Raw genomic sequence first — 18,764 nt, 5'->3', positions numbered from 1 at the left:
ACAGATAGTGTTAAAAAAGAAAAAAAATGAAAGCAAAGGGTATGTTAGTGTCTATTTTGTTTTTTCATAGAAACAGATGCAGCAATGACACATAGAAAAAGTGAGATGTCAACTTTATTCAAAATTAACTGTAATATAATGCCGGGGGCACAGGTGAATATCAAGTGTTAGGACACATAGCCTATTGTACAAGTCCAAGTGGTTTCATTTCATGATACAAGCTGTAAAGGGAAAAGAGAAAGGTGAAGGAAAGTGTTATTTTCCTGAAATAATTTATCATAGCTATTGCTTCATCAGTACATGTATAAACTTCCACATCATCAAAGTGTAGTAGCTATTTTTACAATCAATCCAGAAATAATAAGCTGGGCATGTTTTTTTATTAACTTCTGTTATAAACATAAAATATACCTATAACTGCAAATATGTCAAGGAAAGAAAAATATTGGTGGCTCTGGTGTTTTTTTTCAGCACTGGTTATTTGAAGTTGTCATCTTAAGAAATAACAATAAAAATACTGACATACAGAAAGACATTAAGATATATTAGTCATCATATATCCAGGAATTGCAGATAGGAAGAGAGAGTGAGATGAGAACTTGAGTGGATGTTCTTGAAATAACTTTGTTAAATTCTTTAATATCACTGTACATCCTCCTCTGAACTCAGTTTTAGTAGATTTGCAGGGGCACATGAAACCTATCCAAGAATTTAGCCATGATTAAATATTTATGTAATATATGGTGACAAAAGTTTCTGTTATCAGTGTGTGTAGGGGAAGTCATCTTTTTACCTGCTTTTAACATTTGACACTATTTTTGTAGTTAATATAACATTAACACTTCCTATTAGCACAAACTCCTACGCATACACACACATACACACACACACACAAATGCTCACATTTGTCATAAAACAAGTTGAAGTGAAATGGGCCTGGTGTTTCTCGTAATTCATCAATTTGCAAAGTTGCATTAGGGATACCTTTGTGAGAAACCATGTACAATCACACAGCTGAAGCCCAATTTAATGAACAGTACACATTTGTAAACCAAATGCTGGCCTCAGTTGTGCAGTTCATAATCATGAAGCGACTTTCAGAATATCGTGCAATTCAGAATATAAACATGTAGAGGTCTTGACATTTTCTTCTTGAAGTGTGTGATAGCTGGGATATTTTTGGTTAGTTAAAAAGTTGTCTTAATATTGAAAGATGAGTTATTCACTTTTTTTCTTTTATATAATACAAAAATTTAGCCTTTTAAAAGTTTCAAGGAACTTTTTCAAGGCTCTCATATACCTCTTCTCTGCTCATTAAAGCAAATACATCCATCCCCTAATACCGATAACCTCATGACTGTTGAAGATACATTTTTTTTTCTAAAAGAGTAAGTAGTAAATTCTTATTTTAATCTGTAACAATAAAAGATAATTTCTACCGCGAAATCCCCTACTTCTTTTGTCTATACTTGTAAATTTTTCCTTACCTGTGATATGTGGTACATTGTGAACTTTTAGGCCTTCCCTCTTCTGTTCTCAAAGCACCTGGTGTGTTGCATATGACGCAGATCCTGACATAGCTGCATAAGATTCTCCAACGTAATTCTGCTTTAACATTTCTGCCCCCAGGCTGTGTTACTTATTTTTGTGAAATCAGATTCTAGCAATGTGCCTGGCACATAGTTACTTATTCCATAAATATTTGTTGAAAGTATGAATTGAATGAATTTTAATGTCACCAGTAATTAGTTCTAAATCTTATTCAGGCTTATTTTAGAGCGTATGGAAATTAGAACATTGTGAGTAATTTGAGCAAGTTAGATTTTCTATATTAAATGTTGAAATCTGTCTCCTTTTTTCTTAACATTAGCATTATTCCAGGTTCTTAAAGCACTTCTAGGTACAGCAACTGTGGGATATTTAACTGCAAAACTTAGACACATTATAAATACAAACATCTGAATGCAAAAGATGAAGTTTACATAGTTTGCAAGTTTCTTCTCATCACTGTAGTTTTCTGTAATGGATAAAAATAGGAAAAAAGCCATTTAAAATGAGTGAATGCGCATTCTTTCCTTTGCTTATTCCAAAAATGGTAAGTAACTTTCTTTTGCCAAGTGCTTTAATAAGTGATAGCTATACAAAGATTTGGGTGGTTTTACTTTGTGAGAGATACCATTCAAATAGTATAAAATTTGCCCATGTAAAATTTAAAATTCTATAGTTTTTAATATTCTAACAAGTTTTTCAACTGTAATAACAATTAAAAGATTTTTTTCATCCCTGCCTCCCCAAACCCTTCCCTTTAGCAATAACTCCTGTTTCCCCCTAGAGGACCTCTATCAGCACCCTAGGTAATAAATCACTAATGCGCTTTCTGTGTCTATAGATTTGCTCACTCTGGACATTGTACATAAGCGGAATCATATAACATGTGGTCTTTTGTGACTGGCTTCTTCCACTGAGTACATGTTTTCAGGTTCATCCAGGGTGTGGTATGACTTGGTGCTTCGTTCCTTTTTATTGCTGAATGATACTCATCATGGGGATATGGTGCGTGTGTGCGTATGTCCATTTGTTAACTGGCAGATATGTGTGTGGTTTCCGCGTTTTGGCTGGTTAGAACATTTCTGATAGGAACATTCATGTATGGGTTTTTATGTAAACACGTTTTCCATTTCTTCTGTGCACACATATGGGAGAGTAGAATTGCTGAGTCATAAGATAACTCCACATTTAACTATTTGAGAAACTGCTGGTCAGTTTTCCAATGTGACTGTGCCATTTCACATTCCAATTTCTCCCTATCTATAGATATTTCAGGAAAATTAAAAATATTTCCAAATGGAGCTTAAGAATGTAAAGATCATTTTTATTATTACCAGAAATCTCATTTCCAAATGATTTTGGAAAGTGTGGTTAGTGTTTATTGCTAAATAATGGATTTATCAAAAAAAAAAATAAAAAAAAAATAATGGATTTATCGTTTAGTTTAGCTGCATTTACTGAGTAGTGCTTACTGCACACTGTCCATTAATCTAAGAATTTTACATGTAGTCAAGAATTAAATACATTTAATTATTACAACAACTCTATATGACAGATATGAGTATTATTCTTACTTTTGAAAATATTGAAGCAAGAAAGTTGAGAATCAGAGATTCAAACCTAGGCAGCCTGGGTTGAGGGCCTCTGTATTTGCCACAGATTTCAATCTTTGCTGAGAAGTTAAAAAAAATACATTTGCAAATGGAATTTTTGTATTTCAAGTTTAACAGCAAAACAATATTAGAATTTTGGTCTATGGGCCATAGGCTTTCTTTTACGGACCATGTGATTGATCATTTTGTTAACCATTGGTAGTGATTTTTAGCTAAGTCAATAGGAAGTATAAAGTTGTTGCTTTCTTGTGCTGACATTAGCACCGTCCTCTGCTGCGTGCTTACTGTGTGCTGCATTCTTCCGCAAGTGTTGCTTGTGTTATCACTGTAGCAATGTGACGCTGCCTTTGGAATATATCAGCTCAGATATTTTTAATGCATGAATCAATAATTTATATTGGCTCACAATAAAAATATTTATTTCTTCCTCTTTTATTCAGTATAAATCTTTTAATTATAGTCATTTTTTTATCATTAAAAGTAGTAAAGTAAATTTACCTTAGTGTTACATGGAAAATGTATGTATAGCAAAAAGAGAAAAAAGGATGTAAAGTTAACAAGCTGCCATTTAAAAACAGCAACAAAAATCTGGGGCTAATTAATTTTTCACAGAGCTGGAAAACTGTCTTATCTCTGGTAGGGAAAGATAAACAGTGGAATACATTTACATAGTAGTAGCTTTTTCTTAAAATAATACTCCTTTCTGAGAAACTATTTTTCTTGGATACCCTTATAAACGTCTTTTTGGTTAGAGCAACTAAGAAATGCAAAATTGTTGGAAAACTGTCTACATAAAAAGGAGCAAAGAAAAATATTTTGTCTGTCATGAATAAAACAAACAACTGTGGCCTGGCCTGGTAGCTCCTGTCTGTAATCCTAGCACTTTAGGAAGCTGAGGCAGGAAGATCACTTGAGGCCAAGAGTTTGAGGCAAGCCTGGGCAACACAATGAGAGCTTGTTTCTACAAGTTCAGAAAACAGGAAAATTAGCCAGGTGTGGTGGTGGGTGTCTGTGTCTCAGCTACTTGTAAGGCCGATGCAAAAGGATTGCTTGAGCTCAGGAGTTTGAGGTTGCAGGGAGCTGTGATAACCCTACTGTACTCCAGACTGGACAACAGAGCAGATACCGTGCCCAAAAATTAAAAAAAAAAGAGAATTCCCCCCCAAAATGAAACTCTAATTCCTAGAACCTCACTGCAGTGTGACCCCCACAGTTTGCATCTGCACCACTCCATGGCTATTTGGTTTCACCAACTGATTCAGAAGTTTGGGGTTTGCTGTAGTTTATATTTCTTTGTATTCATCCTCCTCCTTGTGATTTTAGCCTCCCTGCATCTTAAAGTCAGTAATCTCCAGACTATTTTGCTCATATATGCCATAAAACACTTATCTTGTGAAACCATGCACCTCCTTGCACATTTATAAGTTGATATAAAAATTTAAATTTATATAAAGAGTTTAAATAGTTGCAGTATTGTTTTTTTCAGTGCTGTTCTGAAGATTAACTGAGATAATGTCTGTAAAAGCACTTTGAAAATTGAAAGCTCCTATCTAAACAGAAGATGTCATTATCGGTATACTAAAGTCACTTTAGACCAATTACAGGGTACTACAAAGCATAGATGAAATAGAGCTCTACCAGAAAAATCTTTCATATTAAAAGAAAATAAAAGGTACATTTTTCAGTTATCCAAATGTTAATAAATGATGCGACTGACATGGTTACTACAATAATTTGTAAGCTCTATGTTGGGCCTTAAGTAAGCCAATAATTGTTGCAACTTTATACAGTAGGCACTCTACTAAATACCTTCCCTATATTGATTTGCTAAATTCTCACAACAACTTTGTATGGTAGATAATATTATTATCTCCTGTTTTATCCGGGATAAAATGAAAGAGAGAAACTGTATGACAGGGTTATACAGTTGGGTAGAATGGAGCACGGCCAGGCTTTGAACCCAGACATGAGGTTCTAGAGTCCATGGCCTTAGCCACACTACACACCTGTTATATTATAGTTCTTAATTCTTACTCCCATACTGCATATCTAGAATGTAATTTCTTTTTTTATTTTTTTTGTGTAGAGACAGAGTCTCACTTTATGGCCCTCGGTAGAGTGCCGTGGTCTCACACAGCTCACAGCAACCTCCAACTCCTGGGCTTAAGCGATTTTCTTGCCTCAGCCTCCCGAGCAGCTGGGACTACAGGCGCCCGCCACAACGCCCGCCTGGCTATTTTTTGGTTGCAGTTTGGCCGGGGCCAGGTTTGAACCCACCACCCTCGGTATGTGGGGCCGGCGCCTTACCGACTGAGCCACAGGCGCTGCCCTATAATGTAATTTCTACTAAATAATTTAAGAAGAAAGTGGAAGAATTAAGCAAAGAAAAAAGAGCATTGAAAGAGGGAGGGGTGAAAGAGATAGGAGTCCTATTGTAGGTGCAGTCTTGTCAAAGAAGAAGAGCCCTTGCCTAAGGCTGTAGGTGACGTCTTTAGCAGATGCTGCTTTCTAGGACCTGGTCTCTTACCCGCTGAGGAAGGTAGGAAGCCTTCATTCCGCTGTCTGTCTTCCTGCAATGTGTGCATCTCCCACTGCAGGATGGAGAATTTGTGGAATTGGGACCCCTCCCCTTTTCTACTCTTATAAGGTAATTTCCCAGGGTTACTATGGTATTTGTTAACTGTCATGGTGCTGTCGGGTGTGATTTTTTTTTTTACTATGTTAATAAAGGTAGTTCATTTAGGGACACTGTTACCTTAACTGTGCCCATGCTCCAAAGACTTTCTATCAAGGCCTTGAAAGTATCTCCACTTTGTGGTTTCCCTGCCTCTTTCTGTTTGGTCAGTCCTTGGAGGCCCCCTTGAAACTTCATCTGTTCTTTCTTGGTTGCCCTCTCCCTAGGGTCCTTCTCAGGTTATTCCCAAAACAACCCAAGTCAGTATGACCACATCTGTCTGTCCATGTCAGAAAGTCCCTGGGCCAGTAATCAGTCCTCCAAAACAACCAGCTCCCCGAAACAACCCACCTGTAAGTCCTTGCACCTGCAGGGTCTAAATTAGCCCTGTTCCCATCACAATGCAGGCCCGCTTCGTGCAAACCTGTACAAAGTAACATCTGCAGTCCCCCCGGCACCTGTCTAACTGACTGCCTAACCTAACGTTTACATGAAAAGTTGACATGCTGGTCAGACTGGTCCAGTACAGTGGTGCTGAAGGAAAGGGAAGGGCCCATCCAGCAATGATTCCTCCCCTCGTCCCTCCCAGTCACTTCCTTATCTCTGGAACTTCTGAACCCTGCTTAGAGGCAACAAGAAAAATGAATGTGTAAAAGAATTTTTTTTTAAAAGATAAGCAGAATTCACACACGTGGGCGTGTCTTGTTGTCTTTCTCTTCTCTGTGCGTTACGGTGTTTGCTGGTGAATCGTAAAACAATTGTTAAAACAATCTATTCCCAAACTTTCAATGAATAATTACATCTCAGAAAATAGAGATGAGCCACATTCTTCATCATATCTCTTTGTTTCTGGAAGTTTTCTATCCATAAGGAGAATCTGGAGGAGAATCCAGGAAAAAAAAAAAAAGTGCTGCTTCATTTAGTATTTGCCCACATCCCATCAAATCTACCTTAGTAACTAACAGTGGTGCTGCTTTAATTAGCTTTACCTCCTTTACCTATAGATGCCTAAAATTAGGTAACTATTTGGGGGCCACATTTCGGACTTTTGGGGGTTTGCTCTCTACTTAGAGAGATAGGCCTTGTTTTAAGGACTCGTTCAAAAATTTTCTAACACATCCATAATCTCGATAAATCTTTTGTAGCAGGCGTTTGAGGTTGCATACTTTATCTTCACTTGGCAGATAAGGAAGCTAAGAACAAGATGACCAGGTAACTTGTCCTAGGTTATGAAATTACCAGTATTCTAATTTCCTTTTTCCTGGCTGTGGAGACATTTTGGTTTCTATGATTGTAAAGAGGTAGCAGAGGGAGAGACCTGGGTACTTACCACCTCTCCTTTCTTGGGAATACAGATGTAGTTAAGGGGCTGGTAAAGACAGGACAGGACATATTTCTCAGATGTGTCAGGGAAAGGTACAGAGCCACTTCAAATTATGCTCTTGATAGTACATACTAGCCATGTTCTAAATAAGGACATTTGATTATTGAGCAGGTCATTTTATTCAGATGATTGTTCTTATGAAAATATTTTGGTTGGTCAGACACCTACGGCGTATTTGGTTAATCTTTCCATTATAATTCCATCTTATACATCAGACTTGCTGTTCAAGAAATATTCAAATAATAATTATTATTAAATATTAATAAATATTATTAAATATGAATATTTAATAATATTTATTAATATTTAATAATAATCATATTATCTGTATGATTCATCTAAATTGAACTTAAGTTTTATTTTTCTATTATAGAGAAGGCTTTTAGATACTATGATTTCAGTAGTGGTAAAGAGTTATTTTGTATATTTTTTGCATTTTTTCTCTTTATTTTTCTTTATAGTTCTTATCTTTGCAGTGCAATTCCCATGATTTGAACCCCTGAAGAAAAATCATAAACTTAGGTATCCAGGAATTTTAATCTGGTTTTAGCATGGCTCTTATATAGATTCCAGCTGCTTCCTCCTATATTCCCTCCTATTGTGTTTTGCTTTAAAAAAAAAAAAAAATCTATTCTTACCAGTTGAAAATCAAATTCAGAACCAGGACCTCATCTGCTGTCTGATGGCCCTTACCTATTCGGTGTCTTATCTGCTGACTGCTTGTCTCATGGTCTTTGATCTGAGGATGCTATAATACGTCAAGGGCTTCCAATATGTTTTTATTTTTCCCTTCTACTTTCACTGGTGTCAAATGAAACTTACTTAAAAGTACATCAAAAGCACCTTTTCCTCTGTAATTAGTAGTTTTCCATGAATTTTCTCCATTTGGAGCACTTTTGTCATTTCTAATCCTTACCTTTTCTAAATATTTTTCATGCTGGTCAAATATGTCAGGCTTCTGTTTGGTGGCATCATCTCGGCCACCTGCCCTCATTTTGGTGTCATTTCCATTTCACTGTGTCTTATGACTGTGGTTTATTGTTCTTTGCTCTTAGCTCCTCACTGGAGCTTTTATTCTTCTTCTAAATCCCATTTTCTACAGCTCACCTGTATAGGGACTGTCAGAATTACGTTATAAAGCCTTTCTGTTGTTGTTGTTTATCTTTTTTTCATAAGGGAAAGAAATGTGGACTTTTCTTCTGAGAAGGTTTTAGGCAGCCTATTATAGTAGAAATGGAATGAGCTTTAGAGTTAGATCGAACTGAATTTGAAATCTGATTCTATTACAAAGTAGTTGATGTCCTTAGGAAAGTGGTTACAATTCTCTGGGCCTTCATTTGCTATTCTATTAGATAAGGACAATTATTGCAACCTGACCAGATTATTGAGAGGCTTAAAGAAAGCGTGTGTAAAACACAACATCTGGTACATAATGTATGCCCGTTTAGTACTGGCACTATCATTATTATTTTATTGTTATTAGATGGGTCATTTCATATTGGTGTTGAGAACTAGTTGGTGATACAGCTACATTTAAAGGAGGTTCATCAATAAATAAATGATAGATAGCACCTGTTCTTGATGGGAGTTTATTATCTTTTAAAGAAGATAAAATGTATACCCAAACTAGCTAAGATGTATGCAAATATCTGTTATTTTTGAAGGTTACTATGTGATGGTTTTAAACACTATAAATATTACTTAGTGTGTCACATGAAATCATACAATTGGGTCCTGTTTTTGAGATAAGGGAACTGAGACTTACAAAGAGTAAGGGTTAATAGGTTTGCTGCAGCCAACTGAACTGGTCAAGGTACATACGGATCAGTGCTTAGGTCTTCCTGACACTGAAGGATGCAGTTTTCACCTCAGTGCATCCTGCTTCCTGGAGGAATGTGGCAGGTGTTCTAAGATGTACGTAGTAAATGCCACAGAGCTTTGAGCAGGCAAGATGAGGGTTGCCCCCAGGCTGACAGCAAGAGGCTTCTTGGAGGAGGTCACATTTGAAATGGACCCTGGGAAGGTGGGTACAGTAGCTCACGACTATAAACGCAGGGCTTGAGAGGCTGAGGTGGGAGGATCACCTTGAGGCCAGGAGTTCAAGAGTAGCCTGGACAACATAGCTAGAACCCTCTTCTCTGCAAAAAATTACTTAAAAATTAGCTGAGCATGGTGGTGCGTGCCTTGAGTCCCAGCTACTCAGGAAGCTGAGGCAAGAGGATCACTTCAGCTTCAAGGTTCTAGGAAGCTATGATCTGGGGATCCAGCCACACCCTGGGTGACAAAGGGATACTCAGTCTCTAAAAAAAAAAGAAGAAGAGAGTTGGGGTCCCTGGCGGACAGGCTCAGTTTCTGGGTGGGGCTGGGTTTGAACCCACCACCTCCAGCATATGGGGCCAGCGCCCCACTCCTTTGAGCCACAGGCACTGCCCCCCAACAATCCTTTTTAACACATCGTGTGTGCCAGCCATTGTTCTAGAAGCTGAGAATATGGATGAATGAGATAGGCAAGGTCTCATGCTCTCATGGAGTTATATTCCAGCTGGAAGAGAGCCAGTCATGGCCGAGTCCTTGACTCAGGAAGACTGTACAGGGAGAGGTGAATTTTGTTCCCTAAAAAGATATTTTGAAGTAGAGGCGGAGCAAGATGGCAGCCGAGTAATAGCTTCCTTGCATCTGGGCACAGTGAGTCTGGGGATATAGGACTCCAGGCATCTCTGGCTGGTGGGATCTGCCTATCATCACCCCTGAGAGGATACAGGGAGGCAGCGAGAGACTTCTGGACCCCAAGAGGAGGACTAAAACAGTGGAAAACTGGCAAGTGGTCACGTGTGTTCAATCCATCTAAACCCACCCGCAACTGTAAGTTCAGTAGCAGCGAGACTGCAAACCAGAAAGGCCTTACCTGTGAACTGTTTCCGTGCCTTTGGACTTGGCACTCAGCTAAACTGCCTTGGGGAGAGCCTGAGCGGGAGTGCGGAGAACTTTGGCCTTTGTCTAGGGCCCCAGTCTGAGCCGCTGAGCCAGACGGAGCTCATAGTGTTTGGCTCTGGGTCACAGGCAGACATTGTGAGCCATCTGCCCCGGCAAGCTCCGCCCTCAGGGTCGCAGAGCTGGAATTGGGTGGGAGCTGGTAACCCAGAGACCAAGTAGCCTAAGGGCGGGGTCTGAGCCACCTTGCAGCCCTAACCCTTGGGGGCAGAGGGAGACCAGTTTTGACACACAGGGTAAGTAGATAGCCACTTCAGCAGTGATTCCAGCGACAAGCACTTCCCTGAGAGAGCTTCTGCTCAGTAAGTGAACAAGTTCAAAGTGCCTTTTAAGTGGGCTGAAGAGAGATTTAGGGTGTCTACCTGCTGGGGTTTGAGAAACTAGCAGCCTCCAGTCGTATCAGAACTGTGATTAACATCTCATACCCCAGAAGACCACGTGTTGCCCAGACAATATTCAATGACATATACATACTGCTTTGTTTTTGGTTGTGTTTTTTTGTTTTTTGTTTTTTCGTTTGGTTGTTTTTTTTTTTCTTTATTTTGATGTTGTTGATTGTTGTTTTGTTTTTTAAGTTCAACCTTTTCCATACAGATCCTTTTTCTTTCTCAATTGTTCTAGTTTAATTATAATTTCCCATTGCTGCCTACTTCAATAATTAGAACTTATTTTTTGTTAGTGTTTCTACCGCTATTATTTGGTTTTTCCAGCCAATTTTATCCCGTAAAGTTTTCTGTTTGCTTGTTTTGGTTTGATTTATAGCATTTTTGTCTTTCCTCTCTACTTGGTGGAGGTGGGGTACTGTGTCTGCTCAGATTAGCAAAGACCTGCTGACCTCAAGGGAACCACCACACTGGGCACCCCCAGAAGGTGGTTTTTTTTTTTTAAGGTTGTATCAAAGTACCCTACTGTACACCTATATTGCTCTGTCTCCCTCTTTCTGTGCCTCTCTTCTTTTTGTCAATATTCCTTTTACCCACCCCCTCTCCTTTCTCTATTTTTCTTTTTTTTTTCTTATCACTCGGTCCTCCTTTCTTTCATCCCTTTTTTGCTCTTCAACCTTCTCACCCTTCTGGTCCTGTAACCCTTAGTCCACAGGCGCAAGAACTTAAAGAGCAAGAGGAAGTGAAAGGAAAATTAGGGCAAGGAAACAGATAAAAGAAATCACTCATGAGAAAGAATCAGCAGAAAACTCCAGGCAACATGAAGAACCAGTCCAGAACAACCCCGCCAAGGGACCATGAGGTAGCTACTGCAGAATAGTAGCTACTGCATTTCTATACAGAAATGTTAGGAATGACAGAAAGGGAATTTAGAATACACATGTTGAAAACAATGAACGAAATGATGGAAACAATGAAGGAAACTGCTAATAAAGTGGAAAATAACCAAAAGGAAATCCAAAAACAGAATCAAATAAGAGATGAACGATATGAAGAATATAAAAAGGATATAGCAGAGCTGAAGGAAATGAAACAGTCAATCAGGGAACTTAAAGATGCAATGGAAAGTATCAGCAACAGGTTAGACCATGCAGAAGAAAGAATTTCAGAGGTAGAAGACAAAGTTTTTGAGATAACTCAGATAGTAAAAGAGGCAGAAAAGAAGAGAGAGAAAGCAGAACGTTCACTGTCAGAATTATGGGACTTTATGAAGCGTTCCAACATACGAGTTATAGGAATTCCAGAAGGGGAAGAAGAATGCCCCAGAGGAATGGAAGCCATACTAGAGAATATTATAAAAGAAAATTTCCCAAATATCACCAAAGATTCTGACACACTGCTTTCAGAGGGCTATCGGACCCCAGGTCACCTCAACTCTAACCGAGCTTCTCCAAGACACATTGTGATGAACCTGTCCAAAGTCAAGAAAAAAGAAAAGATTCTGCAAGCTGCCAGGAGTAAGCGCCAGTTGACCTACAGGGGCAAATCCATCAGATTGACCGCAGACTTCTCTAATGAAACTTTCCAAGCAAGAAGACAATGGTCATCTACCTTTAATCTACTTAAAAAGAACAATTTCCAGCCCAGAATTCTGGATCACATGATCCTCTCAACAGATGCAGAAAAAGCATTTGATAAAATCCAGCATCCTTTTCTAATTAGAACACTGAAGAGTATAGGCATAGGTGGCACATTTCTAAAACTGATTGAAGCTATCTATGACAAACCCACAGCCAATATTTTACTGAATGGAATAAAACTGAAAGCTTTTCCTCTTAGAACTGGAACCAGACAAGGTTGTCCTCTGTCACCTTTACTATTCAACATAGTGCTGGAAGTTCTAGCCAATACAATTAGGCAAGACAAGGAAATAAAGGGAATCCAAATGGGAGCAGAGGAGGTCAAACTCTCCCTCTTTGCTGACGACATGATCTTATACTTAGAGAACCCCAAAGACTCAACCACAAGACTCCTAGAAGTCATCAAAAAATACAGTAATGTTTCAGGATATAAAATCAATGTCCACAAGTCAGTAGCCTTTGTATACACCAATAACAGTCAAGATGAGAAGCTAATTAAGGACACAACTCCCTTCACCATAGTTTCAAAGAAAATGAAATACCCAGGAATATACCTAACGAAGGAGGTGAAGGACCTCTATAAAGAAAACTATGAAATCCTCAGACAGGAAATAGCAGAGGATATTAACAAATGGAAGAACATACCATGCTCATGGCTTGGAAGAATCAACATTGTTAAAATGTCTATACTTCCCAAAGCAATCTACCTATTCAATGCCATTCCTATCAAAGTACCTACATCGTACTTTCAAGATTTGGGAAAAATGATTCTGCGTTTTGTATGGAACCGGAAAAAACCCCGTATAGCTAAGGCAGTTCTCTGTAACAAAAATAAAGCTGGGGGCATCAGCATACCAGATTTTAGTCTGTACTACAAAGCCATAGTGCTCAAGACAGCATGGTATTGGCACAAAAACAGAGACATAGACACTTGGAATCGAATTGAACACCAAGAAATGAAACTAACATCTTACAACCACCTAATCTTCGATAAACCAAACAAGAACTTACCTTGGGGGAAAGACTCCCTATTCAATAAGTGGTGTTGGGAGAATTGGATGTCTACATGTAAAAGACTGAAACTGGACACACACCTTTCCCCACTCACAAAAATTGATTCAAGATGGATAAAGGACTTAAATTTAAGGCATGAAACAATAAAAATCCTCCAAGAAAGCATAGGAAAAACACTGGAAGATATTGGCCTGGGGGAAGACTTCATGAAGAAGACTGCCATGGCAATTGCAACAACAACAAAAATAAACAAATGGGAGTTCATTAAACTGAAAAGCTTCTGTACAGCTAAGGAGACAATAACCAAAGCAAAGAGACAACCCACACAATGGGAAAGGATATTTGCATATTTCCAATCAGACAAAAGCTTGATAACCAGGATCTATAGAGAACTCAAATTAATCCACATGAAAAAAGCCAACAATCCCTTATATCAATGGGCAAGAGACATGAATAGAACTTTCTCTAAAGACGACAGACGAATGGCTAACAAACACATGAAAAAATGTTCATCATCTCTATATATTAGAGAAATGCAAATCAAAACAACCGTGTGATATCATCTAACCCCAGTGAGAATGGCCCACATCACAAAATCTCAAAACTGCAGATGCTGGCGTGGATGTGGAGAGAAGGGAACACTTTGACACTGCTGGTGGGACTGCAAACTAGTACAAGCTTTCTGGAAGGAAGTATGGAGAAACCTCAAAGCACTCAAGCTAGACCTCCCATTTGATCCTGCAATCCCATTACTGGGCATCTACCCAGAAGGAAAAAAATCCTTTTATCATAAGGACACTTGTACTAGACTGTTTATTGCAGCTCAATTTACAATCGCCAAAATGTGGAAATAGCCTAAATGCCCACCAACCCAGGAATGGATTAACAAGCTGTGGTATATGTATAGCATGGAATACTATTCAGCCATTAAAAAAAATGGAGACTTTACATCCTTCGTATTAACCTGGATGGACGTGGAAGACATTATTCTTAGTAAAGCATCACAAGAATGGAGAAGCATGAATCCTATGTACTCAATTTTGATATGAGGACAATTAATGACAATTAAGGTTATGGGGGGGAAGCAGAAAGAGGGACGGAGGGAGGGGGTTGGGGCCTTTGTGTGTGTCACACTTTATGGGGGCGGGACATGATTGCAAGAGGGACTTTACCTAACAATTGCAATCAGAGTAACATGGCTTATTGTACCCTCAATGAATCCCCAACAATAAAAAAAAAAAAAGAAGAAGAAGAAGAATGAAATGGGTGGCCATGGGAGAAGGCAGGAAGTCAGGTAAAATAGTTTTCTGTGATGTTTTTTCTGGGACCATTTACCTTAGCAGAGTACACAAGGCACTAACAGAAAATGCTGGAATGTCATGTCAGATCTAATAGTATAGAGCATAAATGTCTTAACACAATAATTTAGTAAACAAGGTGAGGTATATATTAACCAGTGTGATGTAAGCGTTCCTAATTCTATATGAAATCAGCACATTGTATGCCATAAATGCATTAATGTATACATGATCTATGTGTTTATGATTTAATAAAAAATAATTAAAAAAAGAAAATGCTGGAATATAGGTTTGGGTTAGGTGGGAGGGTCTTGGATTTTGCTCCCTAGTGGGCAGTGGGAAATTCTAATGGATTTGAATGGCATGATACAGCAATAGCTCTGTATTATGCATAGTAGGGCTTATTCTGCAGAATGGTGCAGGGCATAGCTCTGTATTGTGCATAGTAGGGCTTATTCTGCAGAATGGTGCAGGACATAGCTCTGTATTGTGCATGGTAGGGCTTATTCTGCAGAATGGTGCAGGGCATAGCTCTGTATTGTGCATGGTAGGGCTTATTCTGCAGAATGGTGCAGGGCATAGCTCTGTATTGTGCATGGTAGGGCTTATTCTGCAGAATGGTGCAGGGCATAGCTCTGTATTGTGCATAGTAGGGCTTATTCTGCAGAATGGTGGAGGGCATAGCTCTGTATTGTGCATAGTAGGGCTTATTCTGCAGAATGATGCAGGGCATGTTGGAAGTGAGTAGAGTCAATGAAGACTCCAGTTGGGAGGCTATTGCAAGAATCTAGAAAGGATTTGATGAGAGCCTGCCTGAGAGTAGTGGGAGAGGCCTGGGAGGAGAAACAGATGGGAGGGTGTTGAAGAGGTGGCACATTGAGGAGGGGGAAGACAAGCCTGCAGAATGACTGTCAGCTTCTAGCTGGGTCTCGTGGGGAACAGGGCTTCCAATAAGTGAAATGGTATCATTAGTTTAAAAAACAAAAACGAAAAAAAGGTAAATTTCCGTAGACCCAGTGGAGTATTTTGGTCAGGGCCACCAAAGCCTGGAGCTCCTAGACATAGTCCTGAGTGGGTCTTCACCCTAGTCTATAAGGTGCAGATTAACACAGAGCCTTCTGTGTTTGTTCAGCGAGGCCCTGTGGAGGGACTGTGAGTTTGTACAAGCTGTCAGAGCAGAATCTGTTTGATAAACTCATGGAACTCTTAGAATTGCAGAGTGTTCTGCTTGAGACCTCTGCTTCCCAGGATGGATGTCAAAGGGAGAATTCAGTTTTGGTTTTGGGGTCATTGACTAATATATGGAAGGGAAATCCCATGGGGGAGACTCTGTTCTTCCCAGATATTGCTCCATAGCATCAAGGTTTTTGTTACAGATGAAAGAAAATGTATTCATTCTGTTAAGGGGCCGATATGGGGCAAGTCGGGTCAGAAATGTTGCTGGAACCACATAAAGGCTCTGAGTGACGCTCACTTTCTTTTCTCCCGTCCCACTTTCTTGGTCAGTGTTTGTCAGGTTCAACTCCAGCCATGGTTTCCCAGTGGAGGTCGATTCTGACACCAGCATCTTCCAGCTCAAGGAGGTGGTTGCTAAGCGACAGGGGGTTCCAGCTGACCAGTTGCGTGTGATTTTCGCGGGGAAGGAGCTGAGGAATGAGTGGACAGTGCAGGTGAGTCTCCCCTGTAGGATCGTTCTGGGGATGCAGCCAGCCCCATCACTTACGCCACTTACGCTGCCAATCTGACATTCATGCCTGAGATCTAATAGAATAAATAGTGCCTGGGGATTCCTTGAACTTTACTCCACACTGCTTCATTAATTCTGACCTTCTTAATTATGCATTAAAACAGCAAGCAGGAAGGATTGAGAGAACAACTGTGAGTGGGGTGGGGTGGGGAGAGGGAACACCAAGCTGGGCTTGGTGAATAAATGTTTACTGACTGCAGGAGCAGCAAGGCACAATTTCTGTGTCTGTTCAATTTCTACCTTACTTATTCCATTTGAATCTTAATGAAGAAGGATTCGAATAAATTGTTCCAAATCAGGCGGCTCAGTCTCTGCGCTGTAGGAATTCACAACCCAATTGTGACCCCTGGAGGACAATCGAGGCTGCTGCTACCCGGTGCCAGAGGAGGTGCGGGCTCAGGGCCGCACTCACAGCCGGCGCTGAGAATTCTCTGTCCTGGATAGAATGACATAGTTCCAAAGCTGGTAGGGAAGGAAGTCTGGAGCATGGCAAAAGCATACTTTTGTATTTAATTTTTTCAAGATTCAGTACAGTTTCCCTGGAATAGCCTCCCAAAACATTGCAGAGTAAGGGATGCTCTCTGCTTTCTTGGCTTGAGCTCCCGGGCACCCCACTGCGCAGAGCTCCATTAAAGCCCCATACACTTTCATCCTGTTTCATTTAGAGTGCTGATTTTTGTAGGAATTAGGGGGAACTGGTTCAGTGATTGATGAACAGTGCCGTCACTTAGAAGTAGAGACCAGTAATTTGCTGGGGTAGCCAGCAAATGCAATTCCACAAGTGCTGAAGCTTTTCTTCCCAAAGTAGGAAAGACTAAATGCTTTCCCTGAATGGTCCACGTGGTTGTCCAAGGACCCTTCAGACACATTTTCCCCCTTTCTTAACCATCCCTGATTAATCGCACTCTTGTTTATTGCTGCCTGGGGACCCCCGCTGTGCACAGGGGCCTCTCTGGTTGGGAGGTGGGGTCTTAACCCCTCCTGGATCAACACCTCCTCACTGTCTCTACAGGGTGACTGTAGTCACTGCTTTGTGAAACACTCTCAGAATTTGGATATACAAAGAGGCTACAGAAATGCAGATTGGAGCATTGTTCTCCTTTGCTTCTCCTGCTGACACGTGAGGCACAACCTCATTGTGCACAACTGCTGTGCTTTGCTTTTAGGCAGTTTGATTTTATAAGAGAAGTGGAAGTGCTAAAAAGTATTTTTTTATATATGTATTTCAGTCAACTAAAATGCTTTTCACTGTAACTGTCAACCTCTACATTCAAGAATGTTTCCTTAACAAATAGATAATTTTAAAACAGTTCCTTGAATCAAAACATTTTATATTACCAGAACTTTCAGGTTCTAACACTACTCACCTCTGGAATTTGGGCTGATTGTAAATAATTAGCTATTTCACATTTAGTTAGACTAATTGCTACAGAAGATTTATTTTACAAACATTTGCATAAGATATTTACCGATTTAAGAGTCTTTATTTTTATAAACATTTCTTATGCACTTCTGATGTTCTAGGCCTCAAAGGGATCCCAAAGGCAAAACTGGGCCCTGTCTTCTGGAGACTGCTCTTTGTTTAGGGTCTTTATTTAGGAGCTCTAAAGTCAAAAGAAACAGTAGATTGAGCCATATAGGATTGGCATTTTTATAGGTTAAAATTGTCAGCAATTTCATGTGGTTCAACATAATGGCAATAATGTAAGGGTGTCAAACATAATTGCCATATCACAACTGAAAAATAAGTATTACAAAGTTTTAAAAATAGAGAAAACACACCTGATTGGAAGTCACCTGGAGAGACTTCAGGGATGAATTATATTAAAGTAGGATTTCAGAGGTGGGACTGGGCATAGAGAATGCTAGGGCAAGTGGATATTTCTGTTCCTCTAGAATCTAGAGACATCCAAGACTGGGCAAAAGGTGGAACTTGGAGCTGTAGTTTACAGAACCTTGATGACTTGGCATTACATTTTCATTTGTGGAGAAGTAGAGAAAAATGGGATGCTATAGACAAATATGGAGGTGTGAAGATGAAGATGTAGTTTGATTGCGTGAAGGATAATTAGCTTCTTTCTCTACGGGATGAGGCTGATGGCAGCTGGATGTTTGCTTGGAGATGTCTAGCTGGCCACTGAGAACTTAGGTCTGAAGATGCTGAAAGAGAACATGTTTTATATTTGTGACTTTTAGTAAATCACAATTTAGTGATCTAGGTGCTCAGAAGTTGGCACATTGTGGTCGTAGAAGAGTTGCATTGTAAAAAGACTAGGCAGTTACACATTTAATTGCAAATTGTGGCTGCATTTTATTGAGGTGTGCAGTTGGCAGAATTTACACATTCTTTGATTTTCTTGTATTATCTAGGAGCATATATGTTTTCAACTATTTGGTCCCTACCATTTAGTTACTCTTTATCATTTTGGGTGCTGTATTTTACAGGGTAAGCACAAATGTTTGCTGAGAAAA

General features: G+C 39.5%; 1 protein-coding gene across 1 annotated transcript in view; it reads left to right on the top strand.

The window, feature by feature from the left end:
* The window catches only part of PRKN (parkin RBR E3 ubiquitin protein ligase), a 1,304,782-nt gene that overhangs the window by 213,443 nt on the left and 1,072,575 nt on the right, over window positions 1-18,764 (top strand). The window contains exon 2 of the mRNA XM_053591297.1: window positions 16,052-16,215. Coding sequence (XP_053447272.1) covers window positions 16,052-16,215 — 164 coding nt within the window. The remainder of the gene's footprint in view (window positions 1-16,051; window positions 16,216-18,764) is intronic.

This window comes from Nycticebus coucang, chromosome 5 (genome assembly GCF_027406575.1).
Source record: "Nycticebus coucang isolate mNycCou1 chromosome 5, mNycCou1.pri, whole genome shotgun sequence".
Lineage (NCBI taxonomy): Eukaryota > Metazoa > Chordata > Mammalia > Primates > Lorisidae > Nycticebus > Nycticebus coucang.
This window is presented reverse-complemented; position numbering and strand designations above follow the sequence as displayed.